Below are 26,601 nucleotides of genomic sequence, written 5' to 3'. Positions count from 1 at the left end.
TGTGACCCAGAGTGCATTAGGAGAAAGAGCCGGCCACTTAGGGGTCGTCGTGTTTGACCCCACTTTACGACATCCTATTTAGACCACTTATGAATCATATTAACATACCGAAGCGGAGAGGAACGTACGTGGAACGGGTTACACTCTGGATGATGGATTGCCATTACGAGCCGAATCGTGCGACATCGTGGAGCGAGCGAAACCGGTTTCCTCCTGCGTCGAGGGAAAAAAATCCGCGTGGTTTTCAGTGGTTTCGTCGATCACAGTAACGTTATCTAACATCGTGGAACGGTGAATTGGCAGCGTGATATCGAACGAACGTGAAACGAATCGAACGTAGAACGGACGTTGCTGAGTTCAAAGTTCCTTTTTGTCCGGACGCGTACATCCGTGGCCTTAGGGGATCGATTAATTTCCTCGAGACCAGAGAACAACCAGGGCACTCGTCTTACTTCGTTTCGTTATTGCTGCGACCCGCTTTAAGGGATGAATCAAGGGTTGAAAGGCGGTAAAGTCCCGCGGTTTGTTTAAAGTAACCCTTGTTACAAAAATGGATACGAGAGAATCGATCGGCTGCCATTTATACGAACCTTCCTGTAGCCTCTATGTCGTCGTGCGTCCCTTGCAAGTACACGAACACCACCAACGCGCTCGCGCGTCTTAATCAGATTAAATAGATTCTAAACCAGTCCGTGTATTTATACCTCAACGGAGCAAGATTCGTTAAGGAGAACCGAGTACCACGTTGAACGAGTAACGTAACGGAAATATAGCACACGAGCAGGTCTTTGACCCGTGGAATTAATAAACAAGGAATTTAGGATCGGGTTTTCGGTAACCTGGAAACACGGTTTCGCCCGACGTCCCATTTAAACGAGCTTATGAATCGTATTAACGCGATGAGGTGTACGTGGGACGACGCGTGTGTGGGTGAACCGCAATTGCGTAACTTTTCCTTTTTTCCAGATCCGTGTTCCGTCGTTTCGAACACGTAATTATTTACGTCAATGAATTCCCATCGTGTTGGAACGTTTAACGGGATGTCCGAAAGAGCTCGGCGGCGAACAACGAAGAAAAAGTCCAAGACACGAGCTCCGAGTGTTCGTAGGTGCCGTAGATCGTAGAATCGTTGTCGACGCTGGTTCCGTTCGATCGTCGTTCGTTAAAAATTCTGGCCTCCTCCTACGAACTCTTAGCGGATTGCGCGCGATTAACGCGCTGGATTCCACGCCAGAAATGTCTGCGGGGACTATCGAGCATTGTTTCTACGCGGCGCGTACAAATGGCACGCGCGTTCGCCGTCGCAGAACGTCACACGCGAGAATGGTGACAGGTCGAGGAAACGGATAAACGTGCTCCATTTTTGCCAAAGCGATCGTCGCTTTCGACTATTTCTCCTCCATCTTATCGTTGCTTATCGCCGCTTTGGCTTGGAATCGGAACGAGGTCGTCTGAGATTACTCGTAGACGGGATTTCTCGCTCGTGCGCTGGTATGCGTTGCTTGCGGTAGCTGGTCCATCCGATTGTTCCAATCAATCGTCCTAATATTATAGCGTTTTGAAATATTTCTGCAAAGTATAAATGTGTCGAGGTGGTCTTTTGCGCATATCTGACAGAGCATCGGCCTCGTTACTAACAGTCGGTGCGAACGATAAATAAGGCCAAAGGCCTTCCATCATCCTCACGACGATATCACAATGATACTGTACAGTTTGTATTCGTCGTTCTTCCCGTCATTTCGTTCTTCACGGCCATCATCGTGACTAACCGTAATCAACCACTAATAGTTTCACGGCTACAATTGAACGGACCTCCGTAGAAGTTCCGTAAAAATTACGAACGGAATGTTGGTAAAAAGTATTTTAGGATCGTTCTAAACCCGCTACGATTCAACGAGTAACAGCTATCGCGTGCTAAAAGGTTAAATCAATGGATTCTACGGGGGTGCTATTCGCGCGATCTTGCGCCGGACTTGCTCCGATGAGTAGCTTTTAATCCTACACGAGCAGTCGATCGAAAGCTAGCGTAAATTTAAGGCGCCAGTGACGCGTGGTCGTGGAGGGTGTGCCGTTTCGACGGAGCAAACTCTGTTTATACCATACAGAACACGCCTCGTATCGAAGTTTCTCGCTAACAATGAGTTTCATGGCGGACTCGCGATATCGTATCGTATCGTATCGATGTGGAAATTGCAGCTTTGTTGCCAAATGGAAGCAAATAGAGAATCTTCGTCTGTGAAACCGCAAATAATTTCTGGCGATATTGTTCCTTGATTCTGTGCACCGTCGCGTTTCAACTATCAACGAGCGGAGCAGGTAGATGGAAATTGCTCGTCATCCAGCCCCCCCCTCCCCCCTCCCCCTATAGACAGTTAAAATCGCTCGCGGAAAATACAGCCGCGTGAGAATTGCCTTTAACTCACGTGACAGCACGGTGACGTCAAATATACGAACGGCGAGTCGGCATGATGTCATCGCGTATTTTTAAATTTGTCGCCGTGTGAACGTGGTAAACACGGATTTTTGACAATCGTACGTATTTTTGGATCTATTTTATCGCGATCGATAAAAAGAGTGGAAAGAATTTTGGACAGGTGCGTTTGCAATTTCAATTATACTATATTAATGGCAGGAGTTACGTCCGAACGCTTATCTTATCTCGACTTTTCGATAAATACTTCGATAAATATTTCGATAAATAAACGGTTTGATCTGACTCGCGATTCGACCACATCATTCCGTTTGAGTGTATCCATGATTTGGCGATTCAGCTCGGTGTCACCATGGCTAAACGAGGCTAAACGAGACGAGCGAGAAAGCTTGATTTATACATCCGGAAAACGAGACCGATCGTCTCGCCGTAGCGAAAAAATGTCACGTATCTCCTGACAAATCGACGCCTCTTTGATACACTCGGTACGATGTAATTATTTGGCTCGCGTATACGTACAGGCAGATTCAGAAGTTATCTAAATTTAACTTGAAAAGCTATTTTGTACATTTACCACAAACACGCTCGTTAGGTTCTACTCTCCAGGTTTGCAAAATGTTACGCGTTGCACTGCACGAGGTAACGGCAATAAACTATTCTTATCTGCGTACGTTCTACGTGTTGTTACACGCGAAAATATAATTTCCTCGAGTCGTTATATCGCGTGAAAGCTCGCACCGACGCGACCAATTAAAATTGGACCTTCTATTCGTCTCCGATGGCCACCGAAATCCGGCGGTCTCATCTTTGAATCATCTCGTATTTTCGTTCGGATGATGGCATCGCCTTCGCCGTCGGCAGACACACGAGTTTCATACGTGAAATTTGCACACGAATCGTAGCCGCATTTTTTTCACGAAAGAAAAGAAACCCAAGTATCCATCGATCCATCGAGAAAGCGAATTGCGAAATAATCGAGTTGCTCCTGCCGCGACCGCCAACTGTTCCACCATACTCAACGGAAATAAGGTTGTTTGCATAACGATCGATCGACTCCGAACGACGAGATAAACCAGTCTTCCTTCTTTTCCGGTCGACGAATCTTAGGTTTCGTCGCAGTCTCGTTTCTTTTTCCTACGTAACAATATTCCAATTCGTAGATAGATGGAGATAATTGATGAACGCCGTGTACACGGAGAAAGGAGGAACGAGGGATTTCTTGGCGTTCGAAACAACTTAACGATGAAACGGCTCCTGACAGGGGACTGAATCATTGAATCAGTAGAACCGGATTCTCTCGTACACATGGGAAAGTTCTTCCATCGGTTCGTCATCGAGGCTGTCACGCGAACCTCGAAGCTCTATACCCAGTCTAACGAAGATTAATCCTAGATCGGCATCCTTGCATCATAGAGTCGATTCCCCCGTAATTTGAATCAAGTTATATACTTGATTGTCCTTGCCTTTGGTTTATTTAGTATCTCCTGCGTCTTAGGTGACGAGGACCACGCATGGAATTTACCGTATAGACAATAAAATACGAATCAAAAGTAAATAAAGTGTAACATAAAGTATCGTGATTTAACGATAGGACTAATAGGAGAGCATTTCCAAGGTAAACCTTCGAGATCGCTCGGATTTACTAGATGTACGTTAATTGAATGGTCGTTGCGTTTCCCGAGGCGAGAAAGGAACGTTTCATTTCACCGCGAGGAAGCCGTGAACGACGGAGAAAAAGTTGCGGCGTGAGTCAGCCCGCCGCTCGGACTGGTCGTGTGACGATCGTACTGTTATTTCCTTTAACGCGTTTGCCGGTCGTTCTACTACCCGAGCAAAGAGGTACTTATTTACGTTCGTGGTTGTCTTCTCGCTAGTCATCGTCGTATACGGAGCTGGTAGCCGGATATTAAAAAGTAAAAAGGAAAGAGTCGATCCAAGTTGCGTAACCAAGCATATCTCGAGCTGTACGTATATCCGTTGTTCCAACCTTTGTCTTCCTCGATGACAACGCAGACGCGGGGGATAGATCGCGTCGTTACATCAAGGGTGGCTAGTTTTAGCTTGTCCAAACATCGAGTCGGAGGTTCACGCCTTAGGAGAAACGTGGCGCTACGTTGAAATAAACTCGAGCAATTGGCACCACGCGCAGGATGTTGGAAGGTGTAGCGTTATAAAGAAATTTATTTTTAGCTTGCTAGGAAACTTGGTATATATTACTTTAAGAATACCGTAGGAAGCGCAGGAAAGATATCGCGGTACAGATAAAATAAAGTAATTAGAATTATACGAACGATAGAGCAGAGATACTACGATAATAGTTTATTCGTGATTCGTTCAACGTGGCACGTTTCTTTCAGACTCTGTTCTCTTTGAACTTTGACTCTCACTCCCAACTTCGACGATTCCCGCTGACACACGACGCGCATGCGACTAGAAAGACACCTAGCACTTGCTTTACGCGCGTTTCTTAAATCGCTCGTCGATCGTTTCCGATAGTCTGTCATAAGCGTCCTCCTCTCCGTCTTCTTTCGTCCGTTCGAATTCTCATTCCTACGATACCGAGAACTGGAACAAATTCCTACTTTATACCGAAGTTTCAAAACTCGACCCTGGACTCTGGAGAACGTGGTAATATACCGAAAACCTCGAAGTTTATATCGTCGAGGACGCGATACTACGTTAGAAACTCGCCGATCCAAACCACAAGGGAACGTAATAATACCTGAGAAACAGTAAAGACTTGATTTACGGAGAACACTGTGTCCAAGGATGTCCTAGATTCGGTTTACAGCAGGAGATAGTAACATCTCGACACCTTACGACCTTGGTAAACTACTCGCGTCAATGGCGTCTAACTTTTTCCGGTTAATCTGCTCCGTGAGACCGCTTATAAGCTTTACGTAATCGAACCGTGCACATCCGAGTATTTACTCTCTAGGTCAGCACAGGTCACGTCGATATAAAAAATCTGGTCGAGTGGTACGAACGTAAGCGTATCGTTACGCGATCAGCGATCCCCGTTCTCCCTTCTCTCCCGCCTTCCTTCCAAGAAAACTTTCTTCTTAATCGTTTTATCGAGAGGTTTCATCGGTCGAACGTTGTCTTGACGCACGGCCAAGTATTTGCCACGTCATTCAAACGTTAATTACGATCGACGCGAGGTACACAGTGATTGGTACGATCGCCGTTAAACGGCGTATCGAGCGAGCGTCCAATTAACGTAAAAACCGGGCGGCCGTGCCGTTTTTGCGTTACCAAGCACGTGGATAATTGAAAAGTAGACGCGAAACACACCGAAATGTCCATTAACCGAATGGAAAGCGGCAGACGTTGAAAATCATTGCGAAAGATCTTTGCATCGTGCAGGTTTTATCGTACGCGACGGAATCCTTCTTTCGAACCGACATAGTCTTGACGACCACAAATTCACGACCGCGTTCGAGACTACACCTGGCCCGACCGCTTCCAACGCTGGTAAAAGAGTCAGACCTTCACCCGGATTCGATACGCGGCTCGCGTGTAAGCGTAAGCACTCCGACAAGTGCTCCAGCCGCCTTTTTCTTCGTCCCCCTCCATCTTTTTCGCTTTTTTTATTTTCGTTGTTCTCTCGCTTTTTTCTCCATTTTTTCCTCTTGCTCTTCGTGTCGCTTCGCAGACGGCACGTTGACGCACGCGGTAAGCAGGCTTTGAGTCACGCTTTAGAAGTTGGACGACGAACGGATTACGCGTGTAACGCGCCATATTCGAGCGATACGTGCGTCGCGTGCCGATTGCACCCAACTCCATTGAACAAGCCGATCCGCCAGGAACACGATCATCTTACGAGTTTCGCGAATCGATCGTGCTCCGGTGTATGCGCGGGTGAAACAACGGGTAGCTTGACCGATCCGACTGAAAATTCACGAGAGACGCGGCAACTTACCTTTATACATCACGACAGATCTATCCGTTAGTTTTTGAAATAATTAGAAGAGAAAGAGGCGGTAATTGTCCGTGTGGAGTTAGGCCGGTAGAAAGGTAAAAGAGAAATCGCGCTCGATCGCGGCAGATAAATGGAATTTCGAGACGCGCAGGACTTTGTTTGAAATTTTCATCGTTCTCACAGCTGTTCTCCGTCGTTCGATTATTTGATCGTTGCGAATTGGCGATGCTGGCATAAACGTTGTTGAAAAGACTGGTATCTAGGACGTTTGTATCGCGCAAGAATATCACTGCTATTACCATGATCCAATTAGAGAGCTGCCGTTCACAAACGATAAGAATCAAAAGCTGTTTTTAAAGAAACGGCAGTCGATGCAACGAGAACGTTTCCGCTTCCTAGAAACAAGTTACGGTAGAGGATGTAAAACCCACGAGCAGTTCCACTCCATTTGCTATTAATTGGCGTGACGGGTAAATTTCAGAGCTATCCGTCCGAGTCTGGACAAGTCTGGTCGGTCAAATTTCTTCGTAAAGAACGCGACTATTATTCGGACAGAAATGGATAAAACGAAGGAGTACTCGTTTGTGCGCGACTTTTATCCCCGACGAGTGAAAGACCGACAGTCGTAGATAAAAGTTCGGGCTGGGAAGAGATTTCCTTTCTCCTCGCGAAAACAATGCGTCGAAGAAATTAACGGTCGACGATAACGAGACCGGACCAGTCTGGATTCGAAGCACGGACAGTCTTTAGTACATAGTATATATAGATCGTTTGCTCGAGATCGGTTGCGAGGACGATCGTTGCACGTGGCGCGAGCTCGTTGTGGTTATGGTGTTCATCGAACTAAGATCGATAAATTGAGTTGGCGGCACAACGTTAACCCTAATAAACGCGGTCACAGAACGACACCCGTATCACCCTTCGCGGCATTTCGCGATCGCGATAAAAATACCAGGCAATCGGCCTGTCAGACATCAGCCCGTTAGTCATTTCGCGCGATTAACCATCCGACGTTGAATGCAGAAACGAGCGAATGTAGAAATAGTTTGTTTTTGATTTGCTGGATTTATAGCGTACATCCTGATTATCGCGGAAAATAGTTCTACTATCGTTCCAGCGTACAACGAGCCACGTGTACTGTTTGAGTTCCTAGAACTCGGCTGCTTTGTACACGCAATACGGACCTTTTTCTCGTTTCACCGTCGTGGATCGAGTCTTAAAGTATTGGTTGCGAATAAAGGGCGAATCTAGAAATGCGAGTGGAGATTCGAATGCGCGTTGGTACGTGCAAAGATCGAATCTCGTACGTGAGAATTCTTTAAGAGAGCAACATGACGAAGAAGAGTCAGAGTTGTTGGAGAGTTGTCAGAATGTTGTGGAACGGACGTCGTGCGGACAGCAACTTCGTAGTCGCATAGTGAACGCTAGCAAAGAACGTTTCGTTTGGTCTGTCTGTTGCGAATTCTCAACTAACCGGCGGTCAGTGAGGTTGCGACCGGTCGGTTGGTATCGCGAACCTTGAACGAGATTTAAGGCTCAAGGTGGAGGTAACTTAAAGATGCGCAGTGGTATTGTATTCAGTTAATTTATTTGCACTGTATAACGAAGAGTACGACGATCTGACGAAGACTATTGTAAAACTTCTTCAAGAAGCTTAGGCTGATCCTTACATACTGACTCCCGTCCCTGGGTTTTCCTTCTTACCATGGCTTTTATGCGATGGAGATCTATTCCTTCCGATCTTGCAATTGCGTACCCTCCTGGCCGCATATCCATTGGTATAGTCGATTGATGCGGGATGTTTACTTCAGAGCGGATCCATCGGGCACTTAGGCACTGTTAATTAGCCTCTTAACGAGGTCCTCGTCGTAAGGTTTAAAACTTGGCAGGTGTGTGTTGTCCGAGTGAAACGGACGGCCACTCGAAATCCCGAACACTATCCACCGATGCTGCTACAGCTTAAACGATTCCTTGTATCCTGTATCTCGTATAAAATCGCGCCGTTCTTTTTCATTACAGGTAAAACATTCTGTCAGTCTTGCAAGAAGAAGTGCAGCGGGGAGGTGCTACGAGTGCAGGACAAGTATTTCCACATAGGGTGTTTCAAGTGTGCTCAGTGCAACGCGAGCTTGGCACAGGGTGGCTTTTTCGCGCGCGAGGGCTCTTACTACTGCACGAAGGTACTGGAACGTACGAATAAGAAACCAAGGCGACGATAAGAATGACGTAGAAAGCGAGAGGACCGCGATTATGTAGAGCGCGTTATGTAGTAACTCGAACCGCGATAAATAGACTTCTTTGCTTTTCTTCTTGTTTCCCGTAGTTTTGCCTCGAAATATTTGACAAAGAGCAAAAGGACGAAACAGTCGCGGTATATCGCGTTACAGAACGTTGCAGAAATTCCCAATAAAATCTCCGCGCAAGATTCGCTAAAAGCTGTTCGTTCGTTCCGAGTATTTATCTTGGCAAATACGCAAATAAAGCATCGCGTCCGGTGCGACGACGAATTTCACGGGCTGTCTGCGCGATACGATGTCCGGTGAATAGTCGGTAACGGACTCGTGGGTTTGTTAATTTTTCAGGATTACAGAGAACGCTGGGGGACAAAGTGCGCAGGTTGCGGAGAATACGTGGAGGGCGACGTGGTCACCGCAGGAGACAAGCACGCCTTCCATCCGAATTGTTTCCATTGCCAGCGGTGTAGGCAACCGTTACTCGGCCAAGGGACCAAGGTGTCCCTCGTTCAAGGTGAGCTTCCTTTCAGGATCAGCGAAACGGTCGTACCTCGTAAGGAGTGCGAGGATCGAGTTCGTTGCTATTCGATCGGCGCAATTGGAGTACCGGTAAACCTGTTAAAGCAAATTACCACTTAGGTGTATATCGCCATCGAACGAGGCTACGCTCGCGTGGCCTTGTAACGATTACGCGGCGAACGCTTAAAAATATGCGTGCGTCGAAACGAGCGTATCGCGAGTTAAACTTGCCCCGTTTCGCTTCTCCCCATTGTTTTCCCGTGCAAATATTTATGCGCATCTTTTACCATTGCTTTATCGATCTGGCTGGTCGAGGATGCCGATAAAGCTGCGTATTTTTAGAGCGCTAGTTCCACAAATACACGCACGAAGCTTCGATTCTCTGTTTCTCTTTCCGACCTTTCAACTCCACCGATTACAAGCACATAGAGCGCGTTCAGAGAAAATTGGCCCTCGAAAGGACACGGGGAAACGCGTTTATCGATCATCGTGAGAACTTGATCGATCGTAACGATGCACGGCGGCCAAGCACGGTCGTACGGTCGGTTATTTATACGCGAAAATACGTAAATCGAACGACCGAACAAGCCACGAATGCTTCTTCTCCGCGAGTTGACGTTAAGCCGCGTTGTTTGGACGCGTACAAACGATGAATCAGCCGCGAAGATACGGCGTGCATGATCGTTGATTCGTGTTCGTTTCTCGAATAAAAGACAATAGAGCGTATGCGTCAGCGAGTCGGTCGTTCGCGGTCAGATCGTCGACCGGATCTGTCCAATCTCGACTAACCGAGCGTTATCTATAGGTCAAGCTCTGTGTCATCGATGCGTCGGTATCCCGGTTCGAGAGGCCTCGACGCCGGTCGGCAATAGCTCCGCTACCAGAGGATCCGGAGACGGGCCCTCCGACCCCGGTGCCTGCGCTGGTTGCGGAAACCAATTACGGGAAGGTCAAGCTTTGGTCGCTCTCGATCGACAGTGGCACGTATGGTGCTTCAAGTGTCACACCTGTGACACCGTTCTTCACGGAGAATACATGGGAAAGTGAGTGGAAAAATTGGTTATCCGTTTCTCATCCCTCGAACACCCGCTTTACATTCCGTATCTCCGATTTATTATTCCACGATCACTTCGATCGTATCGAGAGATTTCTAATTGGAGATCGTAGAGCTTGTAAAATTTTCATCGAATAGATAGGTGTAGTTTACGTAGCTAGGTGAAAAAGAAACTAGAGAAAGCACGATTTAGAAAAGAGGAGCTCGAGCAGCGTTGAAATTTCGCTGGTTTTTGATAGCCAGAGTAAATTGCCGGGCATTAATATTTACCTAGTGCGCGAGATTAGGATCGGAGAAAGCTAGTCACTGGTCAAACGTTAGGTAGCCGAGTTCATCCAGAACGTCCGCCAAACACAGATACCGGTACCAACGAAATTCCTCCGCTTTGATTAACAGAGATGGAGTGCCTTACTGCGAGAAGGATTATCAGAAGCAGTTCGGCGTGAAATGTGCCTACTGCAACCGTTACATCAGCGGAAAGGTGTTACAGGCCGGAGACAATCACCACTTTCATCCGACCTGTGCTCGTTGCACCAAGTGCGGCGATCCTTTCGGCGATGGAGAGGAAATGTATTTGCAGGGTGCAGCCATATGGCATCCCCGTTGCGGTCCGGGTCCTAGCGGTCCGAACGGTATCGTGAATGGTCACGGCGAAGCTCACACGCCACAGCATCGAGAGTCAGAACGGATTTCCAGCAGCGCTTCGGAGATGCAGGTAAGACCGCGAGCATCCAAGGGATGGAAGAAGCGAAAAGTTCAAGACCGTCGGCCGTTTCGCTATTTTCATCGAGATGACGATCGCTTTCGATCGATCGTTAAGAAAATAGGATCGTGGTTTCCGAGTTTTACTTTATCGTAACCGCGAACCGTTAAATTGGAACTGGCGAGAACTGTATATTGTTTCTGTAAAATATTGTATCATACGTGTATATTCGTTGTTACTGCGTGTTCGTTTGTGTATAGATGGTGGTCGGTCCGTTTGTTTCCTCATTTTATCGTTGTTCGTCTTGATCACTGAGCAGCGATTGTTTTGCCATTCATTTTTCACGGAATCATTCACGCGTCATTGAACTTGGTAGAAGAAGCGCACACCATTAGCATTTTTCGTGCGGATGTGATATCTAACGTCGCCCGCTTCTATACGTTACGTTATAACGCCGTGATCAATCGCCGCATATCACATTCATTTCGAACGTCGACATTCGTAATTGCACGTCGCTGTCTACGTCCGCCAATTGCATTTTTTCCTCGTTCAGTTGCATCGTACACCGTTGAACGACCTAAATCGTGTCCGTGCGCATACTTGAATTTTGAGGTTTGCTATATCCGATCGTGTAGAGGAGACAAAGAAGTAACCAAAAGAGGAGGAAGTATGTTGCCTTCGAGCCGATTCTGGCCCGAAAAAACACGAAACACAAAGTTCAGCTTGCATCGTGCTTATATTTGGACTGTTGTACAACACGTATTCGTGCGAGACGTTTTTTTGCTGCTCGGTTAATTTTTCTGTTCGATATACATAGCCATTTAGAGTAGATCGTTCTAGAACCTAAATTTTCTATCTTTTTTTACTCGTAACCAGCTTTGTGTATAGCTTCGTTTCCATTTTATTCGACGATATACATACGTATTACGTGGCTTTTAACATGCATTTGTTCCTTAACATGTCGTACTTTTGCCGCACGCTTCGATGTCCCAAGTTTTATATACACACATATGTGTGTGTGTGTGTGTGTGTATATGTATCTGTATATATATATATACACACATATATACGTACGTACATCAACAGTTTACTATATAATTTTTTATCTTTTTTATTATTTTTCATTTTTATTATTGCTTTCTTAATTGTTGTTTCCTTTTTTTTTTTTGGCACGGTCATTGTGTATAGTTTTCATTGCGGTCACGCACGCCAAGCCTGAACGGATCACTCTGCAGCCCTTACAGCAGCCTCAGTCGCAAGGTATGCCATGTATCTCCTAGCCTAGCACAAGTACTCTCTCAAGAGACACCTTCGATTACTTAATAAATACTACTTTAAAACGGTTCGTAGATCTCCGCGATTTCATCCTGTAACGGTTAGTTTCGTTAACGGTTTGAAACCTTTCTTCGCTGGTGGTGGATGGTGTAGCACCCTCCGATATTTTCCATTACTCGGTCATCTTTTTACTTTAAAACGATCTCGAGTAACTACGATACATACGACTTTGGATAAACCTTCCAACGGCAATGCATAATTTCCAACTAACCTTGTATCGCTCCTCTGCCCAGCCTTCGAACGATATTAGAGTGTCTTGAATATAACGGGGCTTCCAGTCAACAGAGATACCACGTTTCATCAAAAACCTTTCAAGATGACGTCATTATGTCAATTTATTCGCAAATCCTTGACGAAGCTGGCGTATGCGATCGTACAAGGTTTTTTAGTGGTATTCCTAACAGCAGGTTATCTTGAGAGAGAATAGAAGCGCGTTGAGTTTTTTTTTTTTTTATCTTCATTTGCCGAGTAAATAGCTAAAAATTAGCCGTATGAGAGACGCTTTACGATCCATCGAACAGAGAGAACGAGTTTAGCCGTGATAATATACGTTAATTGCCTCAGTATTACCCTGCGCGAACTGGCAGTCCTGGACTGATATTGCGAGAGTACGGACGTGGTCCATCCGAAGACGTGTCTAGGATTTATACTTATTCGTACTTGACCGAAACGCCGAGCCAAGGGTACTTGAGACGTCCGATACAGCCGTACGACAAACCACCGACTAGCCCACACTTTCATAGACCTAGCTGTAAGTATCTACGTTTCTTTGTCTTAAGATCGAATGAAACGAAATTCTACTGCGAACGAGAAAAAGAAAGGATAATCGATTCTCTGGCGCAGCGTAGTGAAATATAGAAATTGGATAGTGGACGATATACACGCGTCGCTAAAATAACGTGTCATCGTTTTATTTCAGCGTCACGTTCGATAAGAAGCAGTGGCGGACGCAGCAGCCGATCTGGAATGCGTGCTCTGGTCGATGCTCTCAGCGAGACCAGGCCCAAGTCACCGGCCAGTCAAGTAGATAATGACGAGCCAATAGAGCTAGCGCATTATCCGGACGCCATGAAACCTCCTCCTGGAACCAAACCGCCGATCGAAAGAGACGATTTCCCTGCCCCACCTTATCCCTATACAGATCCTGAGAGACGTAGGCGATGGTCTGACACTTACAAGGTATTGCCGCGGACGCCACTTACTTTGTAAGCTTTCTACGTGTTTTATTCTCGATTCGACGTTTCATCCACGATTTCAGGGTGTACCTGCATCGGATGACGAGGACGAGGTGGACAACAAGACGTATATAAAAGAGGTGGAGGAGAAGCTAAAGAAAGAACAGGACGAGCTAAGTAAAATCGACACTGGAATAGCGAAGGTGTTCTTGCAAGATCGTGAAAAGGATCGGGAAAATTTGAGACACAAGGCCGCGAACGTCGATCCAAGAAACGCATCGAGAACACCATCGGCTGCCAGAGAACCGACTTACAGATTACGATACGAGAGTCCGGTTGGCGCTTGTAAGTTATCGCGATTCACTTTTTACCCTCTCTGTCTGCCCCGGTGCTCGTACTTAAATTGCATAAATGTTTTCGCGTAGCGCCATCGAGAAATATAGATCACGCCCGACCGTGGGAGGACGACGATGGTTTCAGTTACAGATCGAGTGTAGGACCCAGCTATAACGGTAAGCTTCTTTCAGATTCATATTGAATCTGGTCGTCGTTAAATATTTATATATATATATATATATATACATATATATCTCATGATCGTTTCATTAACATTAAGTGATAATCTCATCTCATACATGTCCACACGTTCGCACATAACACTAACATTTACCACTCTACCGTTTAATGCAACATCGGCTCGTTAGATTTCGAGGCGATAGCGGGGGGGTGGGGGCCAGCGAAAAAAGATCGTTCCTTTCGTATCGCTAAAAAAGAAAGAAGGATAGAAAGATATAGAATAAAAAAATAAAAAATTTTCTCTATCGTGAATCGCAACGTAGCAACGTGCGAATCTTGCAGTGGGAAGGGGTGATGATGCTCGATTAACGAACGATAACACGCAGTACGTGTAAACTACTCGAGCAGGAGTTTATAAGTTAAGTGGCATAGCACCAAATACCACAGCACACACTGGGCGTCCATTAACGTGACAGGTGATGTATTTATTCCGCTTCTGCATGTGGTCGGCATATTACCTTCGATGTGCTTGCCTCTTCTTATCTCTCTCGATTATCTCTCCATACGCCAATTCGAGTAACGGAAATAGTGTGCGTGAAAAGTTCATCCTCTTTCAAGTAGCGTAATATCGATTCCCATTATTTCATACGTGATCATTCACCGATGTTTATATCTACGTATACCATAACCTAGTCAACATTTTTGCTATTCCTCTCTTCCCCCTTCTGGCATGGTAATATCTGTTACAGATTCCACTCTTGGCAACTTCATTCATTCATACACAAACACATATCGCTCCAAACTTCATTCTCTCTCTCTTTCTTTCTCTCATACCTTTTTGGAATGTTTTTTCTTTTTTTTTCTTTTTTTTTTTTAATTACTACACAATGTTGGAAGATAATCGTAATATACGCTCAGTACGCTATTGTACATTTTCAATATCGTGCTATATACATATATGTACGTATATTTGCGTGTACATATTTTCGTTTGGGCGCATGAAAGTTGTATCTCTTCGGCATTGCATTACTTTGTATCGCTTTGCGTACAGGAAAAGGAATATTATCGTTACAGTACGTATACTTTTCGATAGTAGGCTGACGTATTTTTGCGAGATATTTTAGCCTGGTAGAACTGGCAATATCTTCCAATGTTGAGACATTCAAAGAAAAGTCGATAGGATTTATCGCTATCTACGTTAGCCAACACCGCTACCTGTATCATCGTGTCTCTATTTGTGTTTTTGTGTTTGTGTTGTGTTTGCGTGGGCGGCAGTTGGGAGGTCATCGGCACGTTCCCCGGCTCCCAGAAACTATCCACCCCTTGGTACTCAACGCGCCTTCACTCTTCCAAACGCCGCTAGGCACTATCATTCGGTGAGTCCGAGAACTTTCCAATTTACCTACCGTTGATCTCAAGTCAAGTCCAAAATTAGCGTACACCGTAAAGAAAGGAACAGAGATTCTCTTTCTCTTGTCAGACAACGTGGCAGTGTACTGCAAGCGAGTTTCATTGGTCTGAGATTCGTTTTTTCAGCGAATCGTGAAAAGAGAAAAAGAAAACAAGAAAAACGTACGAGACTTCTTAAGAGCAGCCGTCGCGTAAGAAAGATCGAGAGAAAAACGCTTTCAACCGACGCGATGATTCGTTGACTTGTCTTCACGGGAGGCATGCTTTTTGTTCTCTTAAGCTTATTTGGAGAAACATACGTTGATCGTACTTATACACATAGGTGCTGGCTTCTTCGTACATACGTATTATATATTTTGTGTGTGTATGTGTGTATATATATATGTATACACACGTACGTACATATATATTTATATATACATATTCTTTTTAAATCTTTTTTCGTTGTACACACGTACGTGATACCTTGCACAGTATTGAACGAGAAATAACGCTTGTGCACTTTGAACATCGGGTACGTTCCACCATCTTGCCGTGGAGATGCGATATAAACAGGTCGACAAAACTTGAAGTTAAAACTCGAACGAAGAGGGTACTACTTATCTTTACACAGTAGTAAGATTTCTTTACTTTTTTTCTCTCTCTCTCTCTTTTCTATTCCACCTTCGACGATTTTCTTTTCTATGCCTCCCCTTAAAAGGAAGATCGTCAAAGAAAAACTTCGATCCTTTTGTTCGCGAAGCGAGATAAAACGTATATAAGATAACGGAGTAGAGTGAAATCCCTCGATGATTCAATCTTGTACACGAGCGAAACCGAGACAACCTCTGTAATTATTTTAATTATACACAGAATGTGTGTTTTTCTCACTTTTTTCTTCTTTTTTTATTTTTATTTTTTTTTTCTTTTTATTTTTCTTCCCCCCTTAATGAAACGTATTTTTTGGCGAACGTTGGGCATTCGTATGGGAATGAACGATTCCATTATTCCCGTTGACACTAATCAGTAATACTGTCGATTGACTGATTTGAAACCAGTTGTGAGCTCCCTTCGGCACATCCCGAAGCCAGGGTACGGTCTGGCACCGCGAAGTCACACCTTCTCCTCGACCGGCGGTTCTGTATCTGCTCTCCCTGTAAGTCTTGCACCGCGTCACAATCGACGACCAAACAAAAAATCTTCTTGCACCGTTGTTGCTGATATTTACAAAATAATAAAGAATGAAAAAAATAAAAATATATATATATGCTGTAGAGATAACGATACACGTTTTAATTATCGTATCCGTTGATTATATCACGGATCCCTGTGCCTCGGTTGTTTCTAAGATTTACGCTTTTCTGTCGTCTAGGGTGATTATTCGTTCAGTGGGATGGGAGACAAGACGCACAGCACTGATTTCTCGTCTGGCAAATCAGATAGTGAGTAAACCCAGAAAGGAAACCAATCACACATAACATATACGCAAACACACACACACACACATCTTGCAGTTCTCTTTTTCGAAAGTACAATCAAACTTTTCAGTTTGTACATGCTTTTTTTAAATTTTTCATTTTTACTTCTTCTTTCTTTTAATTCACGAGTAGAAAGAGCTCGTGAGAATGACTATTTTGTTCTCGATTATTCTACCTGATTATACGGCTTTAATATCTGAGCATGCTTTACTAATGCATCATTGCTCTATCATAGACACTATCTCTTCTTTTTTCTATCTTGATTTAATCATTACGCCTGAGTATCACGATTCGAACGGTACGATTCCGTGTTAGATTAAAGATTGCATAATAAGATTTGTTTGATCCATTAACCAGAGGAGTTTATAGTGTGCCCAAATGACAGTACCTCCTATTCGCCAATAACGCGACTTAATGACACGATAACTCTTTGATCATCGACAGCTGGTACATCGTGTAGCTTAGAGACTGAATTCAAATCATATGTATAATATAATCATGGAACATTCGCTTATAGTTATTTGATCGAATCGATCGTATTCCCGATCGCATTCCTCGAAAGTTCAACTGGTTTCGTTAACCCGTTGACGTAACGTTATCTCTTATGTTTTCCAGTTTTCTTTTTCCATCGATATGGAATACGATCGATCGCGTTCGATCGATAGAAAGAAAAGATTGTACTTAACATATCGAAATGGTTTGTGCAATATGGTTTGACATGGTTTTCTTTCCCATTTTTCCCCCAATTTTAGTATCGACAGGCAGCATCACGGATGTGGATCGACGGGCATTGGTATGTACCACAGCCCCATACTACTCCCGGCGAATTAGCATGGTTTGTAGCTTGTTTTGCATATGAATTATATTTAACAGCATATTAACCACAGCCGCGCATTAGTCGTAACATTAAACACTTTCGTGAGTTCTCGAGACACGGATGGTTTGCGTAGAACTGAGAAATCGAGCGTCGGCAAAATCGTTCGACTAGACCGGTCGGATTAAACGTATTTGTACATAACGAGCACTGCCGGTTTGTTCATATATGTATAATATAACGTTTGTACATACTAGATTGTACATTGATCGACGCATGCACATGCTGTATATTTGCTGCGATATTCTTTTTTTAATCGATCTTTTTTTTTTTTGCATCTTTTTGTACAAGTTTTTTTTCTCGCCTTGGCATATTTGAAGTTTGCATTTGATTTCGTATCTTGCGAAAGAATCGGACACGATCGCGAGATTTTAGCTGAACGTTCGCAATTGTCTTAGTATAGACCGAAAGTTGAATCGGCTTGCTCATTCTTTAGACCGATAGATCCATGACGTATACGTAGTTCGTTATTTTCTTTTATTATTTCCTTATGATAACACGATGTGAGTTTCGTGTGCGATGATCGTGATCCTCGAACGCGTGTACGAGTTTCGAAAATAGATGAAATCTCGAATAACGCTAACGAGACTGTCGCGTAGTTGCGCTGTTCTCACGATTTGACTGCATATTCTGCATCCATGGCATAATTTGTGCGTACGTGACGGAAAACGGAACTATACGCCTAAACTGAAATTAACGTGCACGAGTTTGTGCGTGTGTGACGCGTGCCCCGATTGCTTTCTTGTCTTTCTGGTCTGTCGAAAGTATTTAAAAAAGTAAAAGAATAAATCGTGCAACAATTGTATCGACTAGTTTAATGCACATGCACGCAACGATTTCCTATCGTAAAGCAACGAGTCAAAGGATTAATCCGTAAAATGCCAGTTCCTATCGTTCGTTTCAGTCTAACTATGTGGTCATAGTTCTGTGGTCTGTCTCGTGTTAAGTTGCGTCGAATCGGTCATTAACAAACGCGGTGTTTTGCCAACTTTTTTGTTGCTGCGATATATCGATTCTTGTAACGTGCAACAATAGGTTCGTTGCAGAGATGAAAGATTCTCGCAAATTTTTCAGAACGTGTACGTTTCTCTCTCTTCTTTTTTTTCTTTTTTTTTTTTCTTTTACCGTATCGATTCAAGCGGAAAATCAAAATTGAAATTTCATGCGAGAAGCTTTTGAACGGCTGCACCGCTATTAACGCTCATCACACGTCATAATGAATCGCGTTACGACGAAATTAACGATCGAATGGTGCTTCAGAATGATGGTGGAATGCTGCCATCATCTACCACGTATACAGGTGGCCTAGGTTCGGTAGTCGGAAGTCACGGGGGCCATCACGTAAGGAGATCACTGCCAGATATGGGAACGGCGCCGTCCGAACCGCCGAAACTCTACCCTTACCACTTGCTTGTCATCACCAACTACAGGCTGCCCGCTGACGTGGATCGTTGCAATCTCGAAGTGAGTTATTAAAACGTTTAACTATAACCGCTGAGTCTAGAACACGTAGAATTCCTTTTGGAACGCTAGAATAACGCTTGAATTTCTCTCCAATAAATTCCTCTTTTACTTTGTAAAAAACTGAAGTATAGGACCTAGAGAAATTGGTGGATGAATGGATCGAATGATCGTGACTGACGAAGCGATTATCGAGTAAATAGAAAATTTCTCATCCGGCACGAATAGAGACGATTATTTTACCGATGTTTAATTGTGTTTTGCAGCGGCACCTTTCTGACGCGGAATTCGAGGCAGTTCTTCAATTTACTCGTGCCGAGTTCTATAGACTACCGCAATGGCGTCGTAACGAAATCAAAAGACGCGCCCGGCTGTTTTAACCGGCAACAACCACGCTACGTGTTCTACTTATTACCTTCATCGTGTCACGACTGTGTTATCGTGTTATAGAGTGTACATTCCTTCAGCGTGATAGGTGTATAACGAGAGAGAAGAAAATGAGGAACACATGTTCGGGGAACCAACGATCCGTACTGGTCTTTGATCGCGAACATCGATATCAAATCATCGTCGTCGTCGTCGTCGTCGTCGTCGTGGATGAAAAACGATCGAGAGAATCTCGATCGTACGCTCATACACTCACAAATAAACGTATAGATGCGTACACACGCGTATAAACATGTGTTCGACGTCCACACGATGGCGCAAACTCATCGACACAAAGGAGCGCACTACAATTCGATGTCAATTTTGTTCTCTCAGCAACGAATCCACAGGCAGCTTGACTCTAATCATTGACAAACTACTTCATCACCCTGTGACTTCGGTGCTTCTTTCGGGACAATCTTCGCTGTTCATAAGAATAAGGGAGAGAAATATGTTTATCCGTTTCTGTGCTTAACAAAAAAGACCTGCCGTACGTATAAAAGTCGAAGACGAAACGGAGAATGGAAACAAGTTGAAACCTTCAAACGCTTGATCCGACATTATTAACGAAGGAAGGTGGTACATCGACTACTGTTATCGATGATCGTTTCAGAGGGAACGATTTGAGAAAGAGAAAGCTGTCATCCTGTATCTAACATGTACACTTTCATGACCATGAATTTCACGGTTTGAAAAGTGAAAACGGTAGATGGGTAATAATTTTAGCGAAGTAGCTGAATATAAGGGTGACAAACATCGTCTGAGGTTTTATCATTTAACAGGAACATCGTCTTGTAACTTAGAGTTTTTCCCCACGAATGTCGACGTATAAAATAGCGCGGCGGGAAGATGTGCAAGATTTAAAGCGAATAAAAACCAGAGAAATGGTAACACTATGTAGCTGACATACATGCGTTGTTGTAAATAAACGAATGAACCAGAAAGGATGAAAGAAGCAACGGAAGTACGAGGAAGTATATATATATATATATATATACTTATATATGTATATATACGTTCACATACGTATATACACCATTTTGAGAATTCGCTTGAATCACAGAACACATTTACTATTTGCAAAAGGTTATAACACAAACGCGCTGCCTGCTATCATAGGAGCTATCACTATTATTATTATTATTATTATTATTATTATTATTATTATTATTATTAATTTTTAACTATTATTATTATTATATTTTACTATAAGCAACATGAAAAATTTAAGATACATGTAAGTAGATAGGAAGTTCAGCTTGCCGGATGACGTAATTATCAACGTATTTAAATACTATCGTTAATTTTGCATGTTGTTTCACTATTTCAACACATGCGTACAGACGACGTATCTGTTGGCAAACTACTATACATAGGTATAAGATTTTCCTTAACTCGATTTCCCTTGACTCGTATCGACGATACACGAAAAAGAGTTCTGCAGTGCGATTAGAGATATATATCGCGAACGTATTTACGTGTATTTGGATAAGCGAAAATTATGGAGAAACGGGAAAATAAAAAAGGGGGAAAAAATAACATTTATCACAGACAGTTGTTCTACCTTATGCGAGTATGTCAGGCGGCAAGCTGAAGACGCGAAAGAAAAGGTGTGCGTACGTTGAAATGCAACCGTTAAATTTGATCCAACGGGATACAAATTTTTGTACGATTTCGTGGAGCGTAACGTATATCTGAACCGGTCGCGACTCTGCAACGCAATGAAAAACGTAAGAAAAAAAAAGTAAATAACGATGGGGGGGTGGGTGCGTTTTCGATCTGGCGGGAAAAACATACACGCGGGGATGTGCGTCCTTTGAACGAGCTGAAAATTACATTTTATTCTACATTTCGCCTCGCCCTGAGTCATACGTGCCTATATATATATATATATATAAAAATCGGCGGAGATTTCTGAACACGTGAAGTCGCGAGAGAGCACTTTCGATAAAGTACGCGTTGCGTACGTTCGTGAAATTTCTTGCAGTGTTTTTCTCACGGCTTCGCTACGAGAAGATGGGAACGTGCTCCATGATCTTGTGCAATGCGACTTTGCGAACTCACCAGACGAAGAGAAAAATAAACAAAAACTTTAAGGAGAAAAGTAACCATGTACTCTGCGTGAAAGAATATATCATTTGTGTGTATATTTAGCAAAGCAAACGAAAAAGGGACAGGAACAGAGAGTTCTCTTATCCGCGTGATATCGTTTCTCGTTTCCTAGTTGTCCGCTTTTGTACACACTTTCAGAACCAATAAACTGCAATATTCCTCTTTCATTTGCAATGTTTTATCGATAGAAGCCAAATTTCGATCGTTACTCGAGCTTACTTTCGTTTCTTTCGTCGATCGTGCATCATCTTTTACGTTTTTTCATCTCGTTTTCTCTCATACGTCTCGCTTCTGTTTAATTCCTTTCTGTCTTTTCGTCCTATTGCGTTTTACCGGCTCGTTTTTAATCGAACAAGAGTCACGCGTTAACGATGTATTTTAATTTAGTGACCGCTGTCAGATCATGGTGCACCGTGTCATATATTACCGTGCAATGCGAACCAATGTATATTTCTGTTGTATAGAGCACATTGCTTCCGCTAGTCCCTCGAATTAAATGAACGCAAACCTACGCCTAGTATTCACGCGGTCTCTTCGCATTCTTATCGATGCATTCAACGACGCGATCGAACCTTTGCTCGTGTCACTTGCGTACTTTCCACGTCTCGTCGTTGTCAAAGTGATGCGTTACAAACATGTGTGGTATCGATCCGTTATTGTACAAGATTTTCTTCAAACGACTCTTCTTTCTCGAAAATTTTACTCCTACTTTTTATTAAAAACAGCATGGAAAATTATACATTACGATATATCGTATAAACGATTCGTCGTTCGCACTTTGGTTCCTAGTAATTTCTTCGCCTTACATAATACACTTCTGTCGATCGTATTTCTTATTACTATCTCATGAAATAAATAAATCACTTGTCCCAGCGTTGCCTTTCGCAATCTGCCGTGTTCTTTTATTATCCACTATCTTCTATTATTCCAGCGGAAAATCTAAGAAACGTTCGATTTCTCTCGAAGAATAACGAAGCCCTCCAAAACGCTGGACAACGCCTCGTACTCGTCTAGAGCAAGTTCTGCTCTTTCTCCGGAGGAAAGCAACGTTGGCGTCGTGTGAACGTATCCACCAGAGATGGATTTAGGATTGCCAGCTTTGCCCACGATGTCTACAGCCTTTCCAACCCTCACAGACACCGGTAGACTCTGATCAAAATACAATCCGATCGGTCTCGAATATTCGCGTAGCGTTAAATTATCTTTGCCCACGAGGAAAATGGTCAATACATACCTGCAAATTTTCATCCAAGGTGACCAACCATCTAGGTTCCATCGCAAGCGCCAGACAATACATCAAATAATGTGATTTCGACAGGATCAGATTTTGACAATCAAGAAACGCCACCAGAACTACCAGTAATCCAGCTAAGGCGACCTTGTCCAACACCTTGGAAGCGTATCGCAAAGGAGATATCGACAACGTACCCTGATAAACAATTTTTTATTTACTAAACCAATCGTTCGTCGATTAAGATCGACACAATTTTTAATCGGTCTTTTTTACTTTGCCAAGATGGACCAAGCCTTGGGAAATTCGAACGAGGAACAGGTGCGTGGGGTTCTTCGCGTGGTAACAGGCCAGTTGCCTCAGCATAGTGGCGAGACGCGCATTATTCGTCCCAGCACCGACAAGACCGAGAGCAAAGATCGCATTGTTAGCTACGTCAGAATCGTTGTCGTGGCTGTATTTGTTCAGTACATCCAAGACTGACAAGTCTGGATTTGACAAAAAGGATAGACCTAGAGCGAGTGGCATCGCGCGTCTCGCAGCCGTGGGACCGTATCTTCCTATCTGAAGAACGATCGTTCGTGCAAACAGACTGATCGCTTTTATTCGCGTTTAAGGACTTTTTATCACCTGTCCGAAGATCCTCGAGTCCTCTTTTCCCTCTCCTAACCCAACGGCAGCGACACCCAAGGTAGCTATGGCCTGCGTCGATCCAATATTCCTGAAGAGTACGCAAGAAATTGTAGAAAAGTGCCGGTAGATATTAACGATAGATAAATTTCCGATTACTTTGATCCTGCATGCTTCTCTTCTAATTTCTCTTTCGTTCTCTTCTCAGAAAATTCGACGATTCGAGACCGCTGATCGCAGCAGCAGCTCGTAGGACTGTTAACCGGGGTGACGGGAACGCCTTCGCCGTTCGCCGGTTCCGAACAAATTCGTAATAGTCCTTGAACGATCAATACATCTCCTGTACCGGCATATGCACACACCTGAGACCAATGAAATATTTTCGAATCCTGAAGATTATGATAGATCATAGAACATTTTAACAAAGAAGAAAGCATTGCCTCCAGCATAGTCTGCGCAGCAAGCTTGTAGGGGTCAGGTAAGACTTCGAGCGCAGCTGAAGGTGCGTCTATGATGTCGCGACAACCCATGTAGATCATACCCAGCGCCAGCGGTAGAAATCTACAAAAACAAGGTCAAACGAACCCTCGTTCGCACGGTCGTGAAACGTATTTGATAGATATACTTCTGTCTTTAACCTGGAGTAGGTACTAGACAGCTTTTGAGGTGTAAGCTCTATCAATCTCTGCAGAAGCGTCGACGAGGCTTCAGCGTCGGCAGAGCCAACGTTTATCAAACCTATCGCGATTGCTCCGAGAGACACAATTTCCATGGTACCTAAAATTCGTTAATCTCCAAAATATCTCTTGGTGGGAGTTAATCATCGCAAACGTACTTGCTTCGTCTACCAATACTCCGGTTAAAAGTTCCGTAACATCAGACCTCTGCGAGCCAGCGTAGGCCAAACCCAGTCCTAAAACTGCGCCGATTCTCAGTGTAATGTTTTCGGAATACACGTAGTCGCTGAGGAGCGCCAACGCTGGATCGCATTCGTTGCGAACACCACAGTTAACCAAACCTATCGCGAGCAAAGCGCCTGCTTTGATGTTGTGATCGTTGGTGTAGAGATACCTGCGAAGTAAGCGTATCTTAGACCGCGGGCGTTTGTCTATAAATCATAGTCGCATTACGATAAGAGACGCGATTCACTTGTCGATCGGTACCAGACCACCGTCTACGTCCCACATGTGTATCAGTCCCAAAGAAGCGGTTGCCGAGAGCATTCCGTGCTCCTGTCAAACAGTTTTCTTCGATTTGAGCTGTTTCGAAAGTTTCTAGTTCAAGAGTCTCTGATATTTATGCAAAAACCTTATTTTTATAAACCCAGCAATCGGCGGTGTTCGCCATCAGTTTGTCCTGACCGAAGCCAGCGTGAACGAAACCGGAAACGAACGTAGCTGCTAGATTGGCCCTGGCTGAGTCGTATTCCGCTCGTCTCAGGGTATTAGTTTCCAGCCAGGTTTTGTAAATGTCATCCGGATGTTTGGGTTCCAGAATGTCGAGTTCCCTCGCCAGCAAATGATAATGATTATTGACGTGACTGTTGCTTAAGATAGCTTCGATATCCTTGGCATCGCCTCCTTCGTAATCCTTCTTTAATGGATTCTCCTGAACAGCGATGAATTATGCGAATGGAAAATAGGGTATCGCGTATAAGAATAACTCACGTAGAATCCGATGAATTACCCTTTGTCTTACGAGTATAAATGACAATTGTTTTCGCATTAAGTCGTCAGGGCAGGTGGTGAGACATTTGTGCACGAGATCCGAGTCTCCTAATTGAAGGGCCACTAACATTGCTTTGCAATATTCTTGAAATCGTAGATAATGGTCGACCACGGTTTGCAATATTTGTCTTCTTTCGATATCCTCGCTGACCGTTCGAAAGTGATTAAAAAACGGGATATAGATGCTTAAATTTTAGTTGTCGTTTCGGAAAATTCACCTGTAGGCCGCGCAACTCTCCAGATACCGACAAACCCTCTCAAAATTCGTATTATCCAAACTTTCGTTTAAAAAGTTCAATTGATCGATCTCCAAACATAGATCGCATCCAGGTATTTCGGCGTTGTGCTTCATGTCGAATTTTATGATACCGTTTACCAAAGGAGTAAGCTGCGTTCTACCATAAAGAGAAGGAAACAAATAAATAAAAGATTCCATTTCGTTTCTCACAATCCATTCATTTTATATATCGTCGCCACAGATATTATCACATTTCTTCGTATCTAAAAATACCTGATACGGTCCTCGTCCTTTACAAGAGCGTTCGTCCACTCGTCTACAATTTCAGCTTCGAGCTGTCTGACGTACTCGTGACCCCACTCACCAGGATTCGTCACTTCACCGTCGGTGCAATATCGCAAACATTCTTTGGAACCAGGCGTGGCTCCAGCCATCGATAATACGCTCAATACTTCCGCGAATTGCCGTTTCACATCCCTCCTTCGAATCCTTTTATGCGCGTTCTTCATATCGTTGTACGAGTTCTTCAAATACTTGAGAGGTTTCGGTACGGAAGTCATCGATGTTGTCGAGGTTTGCATCAACAATCGAAGTTGACTCAGGGATATCAACATCGCATCTTCGTCTTTCCCCTCGAATTTTAATTAAAAAATGCGATCGATGTGACACCGAAGGTTTGAGTTACGATTGGATTTGAAATTGTTTTAGCAGCTAACGCTTTATGAAATGTAATTACATGCGTATCTATGACAGTTATTAGGTTAAGAAAGCGAATTGCATATAGCGTTATTGTTACCATCAACACGTCGACCAACTGGTACAGCTCTTCTTGCAAGCGTGCGTCTTCCTCGTTCTAACAAATGTTTCCTCGATTAGAGACGAATGAAAAACTTGGTATTTTTCTTTTTTTTTTTTTTTTATTAATATGGTTACCATTTCCGACTCCTTTTGCGGACCGAGTTTAGCCATCGTTGCAGTTTGCAAAATCTCAGTGAACCGTTCTTAACGGAGAATTATTTTTTACATCGACGAGATTCGTGAAAATATTTGATGACGCTTTCTCGACTCTTCGTGTAACGGATTCGATTCTCTTTTTTTTCGCTTGTCAGTTACACAGAGTAATCAAGGCCCTGCGAACCTCTCGAA

At 43.8% G+C, this 26,601-nt stretch overlaps 2 protein-coding genes across 15 annotated transcripts in view; one reads left to right on the top strand and one right to left on the bottom strand.

The window, feature by feature from the left end:
• The window catches only part of LOC126869436 (actin-binding LIM protein 2), a 30,745-nt gene extending 8,949 nt beyond the window's left edge, over nt 1-21,796 (top strand). For 2 of the 14 annotated variants that reach the window (XM_050625964.1, XM_050625958.1), the window contains exons 2-15: nt 8,373-8,533; nt 8,936-9,101; nt 9,912-10,149; nt 10,557-10,875; nt 12,052-12,123; nt 12,763-12,949; nt 13,118-13,377; nt 13,457-13,718; nt 13,799-13,885; nt 15,165-15,265; nt 16,651-16,720; nt 17,509-17,591; nt 18,891-19,094; nt 19,358-21,796. In XM_050625964.1, the coding sequence (XP_050481921.1) occupies nt 8,373-8,533; nt 8,936-9,101; nt 9,912-10,149; nt 10,557-10,875; nt 12,052-12,123; nt 12,763-12,949; nt 13,118-13,377; nt 13,457-13,718; nt 13,799-13,885; nt 15,165-15,265; nt 16,651-16,720; nt 17,509-17,591; nt 18,891-19,094; nt 19,358-19,471 (2,324 nt within the window). In that variant the 3' untranslated portion in view covers nt 19,472-21,796. Of the gene's footprint in view, nt 1-199; nt 509-8,372; nt 8,534-8,935; nt 9,102-9,911; nt 10,150-10,556; nt 10,876-12,051; nt 12,124-12,762; nt 12,950-13,117; nt 13,378-13,456; nt 13,719-13,798; nt 13,886-15,164; nt 15,270-16,336; nt 16,435-16,650; nt 16,721-17,508; nt 17,592-18,890; nt 19,095-19,357 lie in introns of those variants that run through there. The other 12 variants (XM_050625971.1, XM_050625962.1, XM_050625959.1 and 9 more) reach the window with 12 other exon arrangements.
• Nucleotides 21,056-26,563, bottom strand: LOC126869445 (26S proteasome non-ATPase regulatory subunit 2-like). The gene is made up of 12 exons (XM_050626004.1): nt 25,729-26,563; nt 25,436-25,612; nt 25,177-25,363; nt 24,799-25,098; nt 24,640-24,722; nt 24,326-24,561; nt 24,129-24,267; nt 23,650-24,051; nt 23,491-23,581; nt 23,137-23,424; nt 22,864-23,058; nt 21,056-22,778 (listed from the first exon to the last, which is right to left on the bottom strand). The coding sequence occupies exons 1-12, from the start codon at nt 26,067-26,069 to the stop codon at nt 22,569-22,571; spliced, it is 2,649 nt and encodes an 882-aa protein (XP_050481961.1). The 5' UTR covers nt 26,070-26,563; the 3' UTR covers nt 21,056-22,568.
• Between the last annotated feature and the right edge of the window lie 38 nt (nt 26,564-26,601).

The sequence above is a fragment of the Bombus huntii genome, chromosome 9 (assembly GCF_024542735.1).
Source record: "Bombus huntii isolate Logan2020A chromosome 9, iyBomHunt1.1, whole genome shotgun sequence".
In the NCBI taxonomy this organism is placed as follows: Eukaryota; Metazoa; Arthropoda; class Insecta; order Hymenoptera; family Apidae; genus Bombus; species Bombus huntii.
Note: the sequence above shows the minus strand (reverse complement) of the source record. Positions and strands in the feature narration are given on the sequence as shown.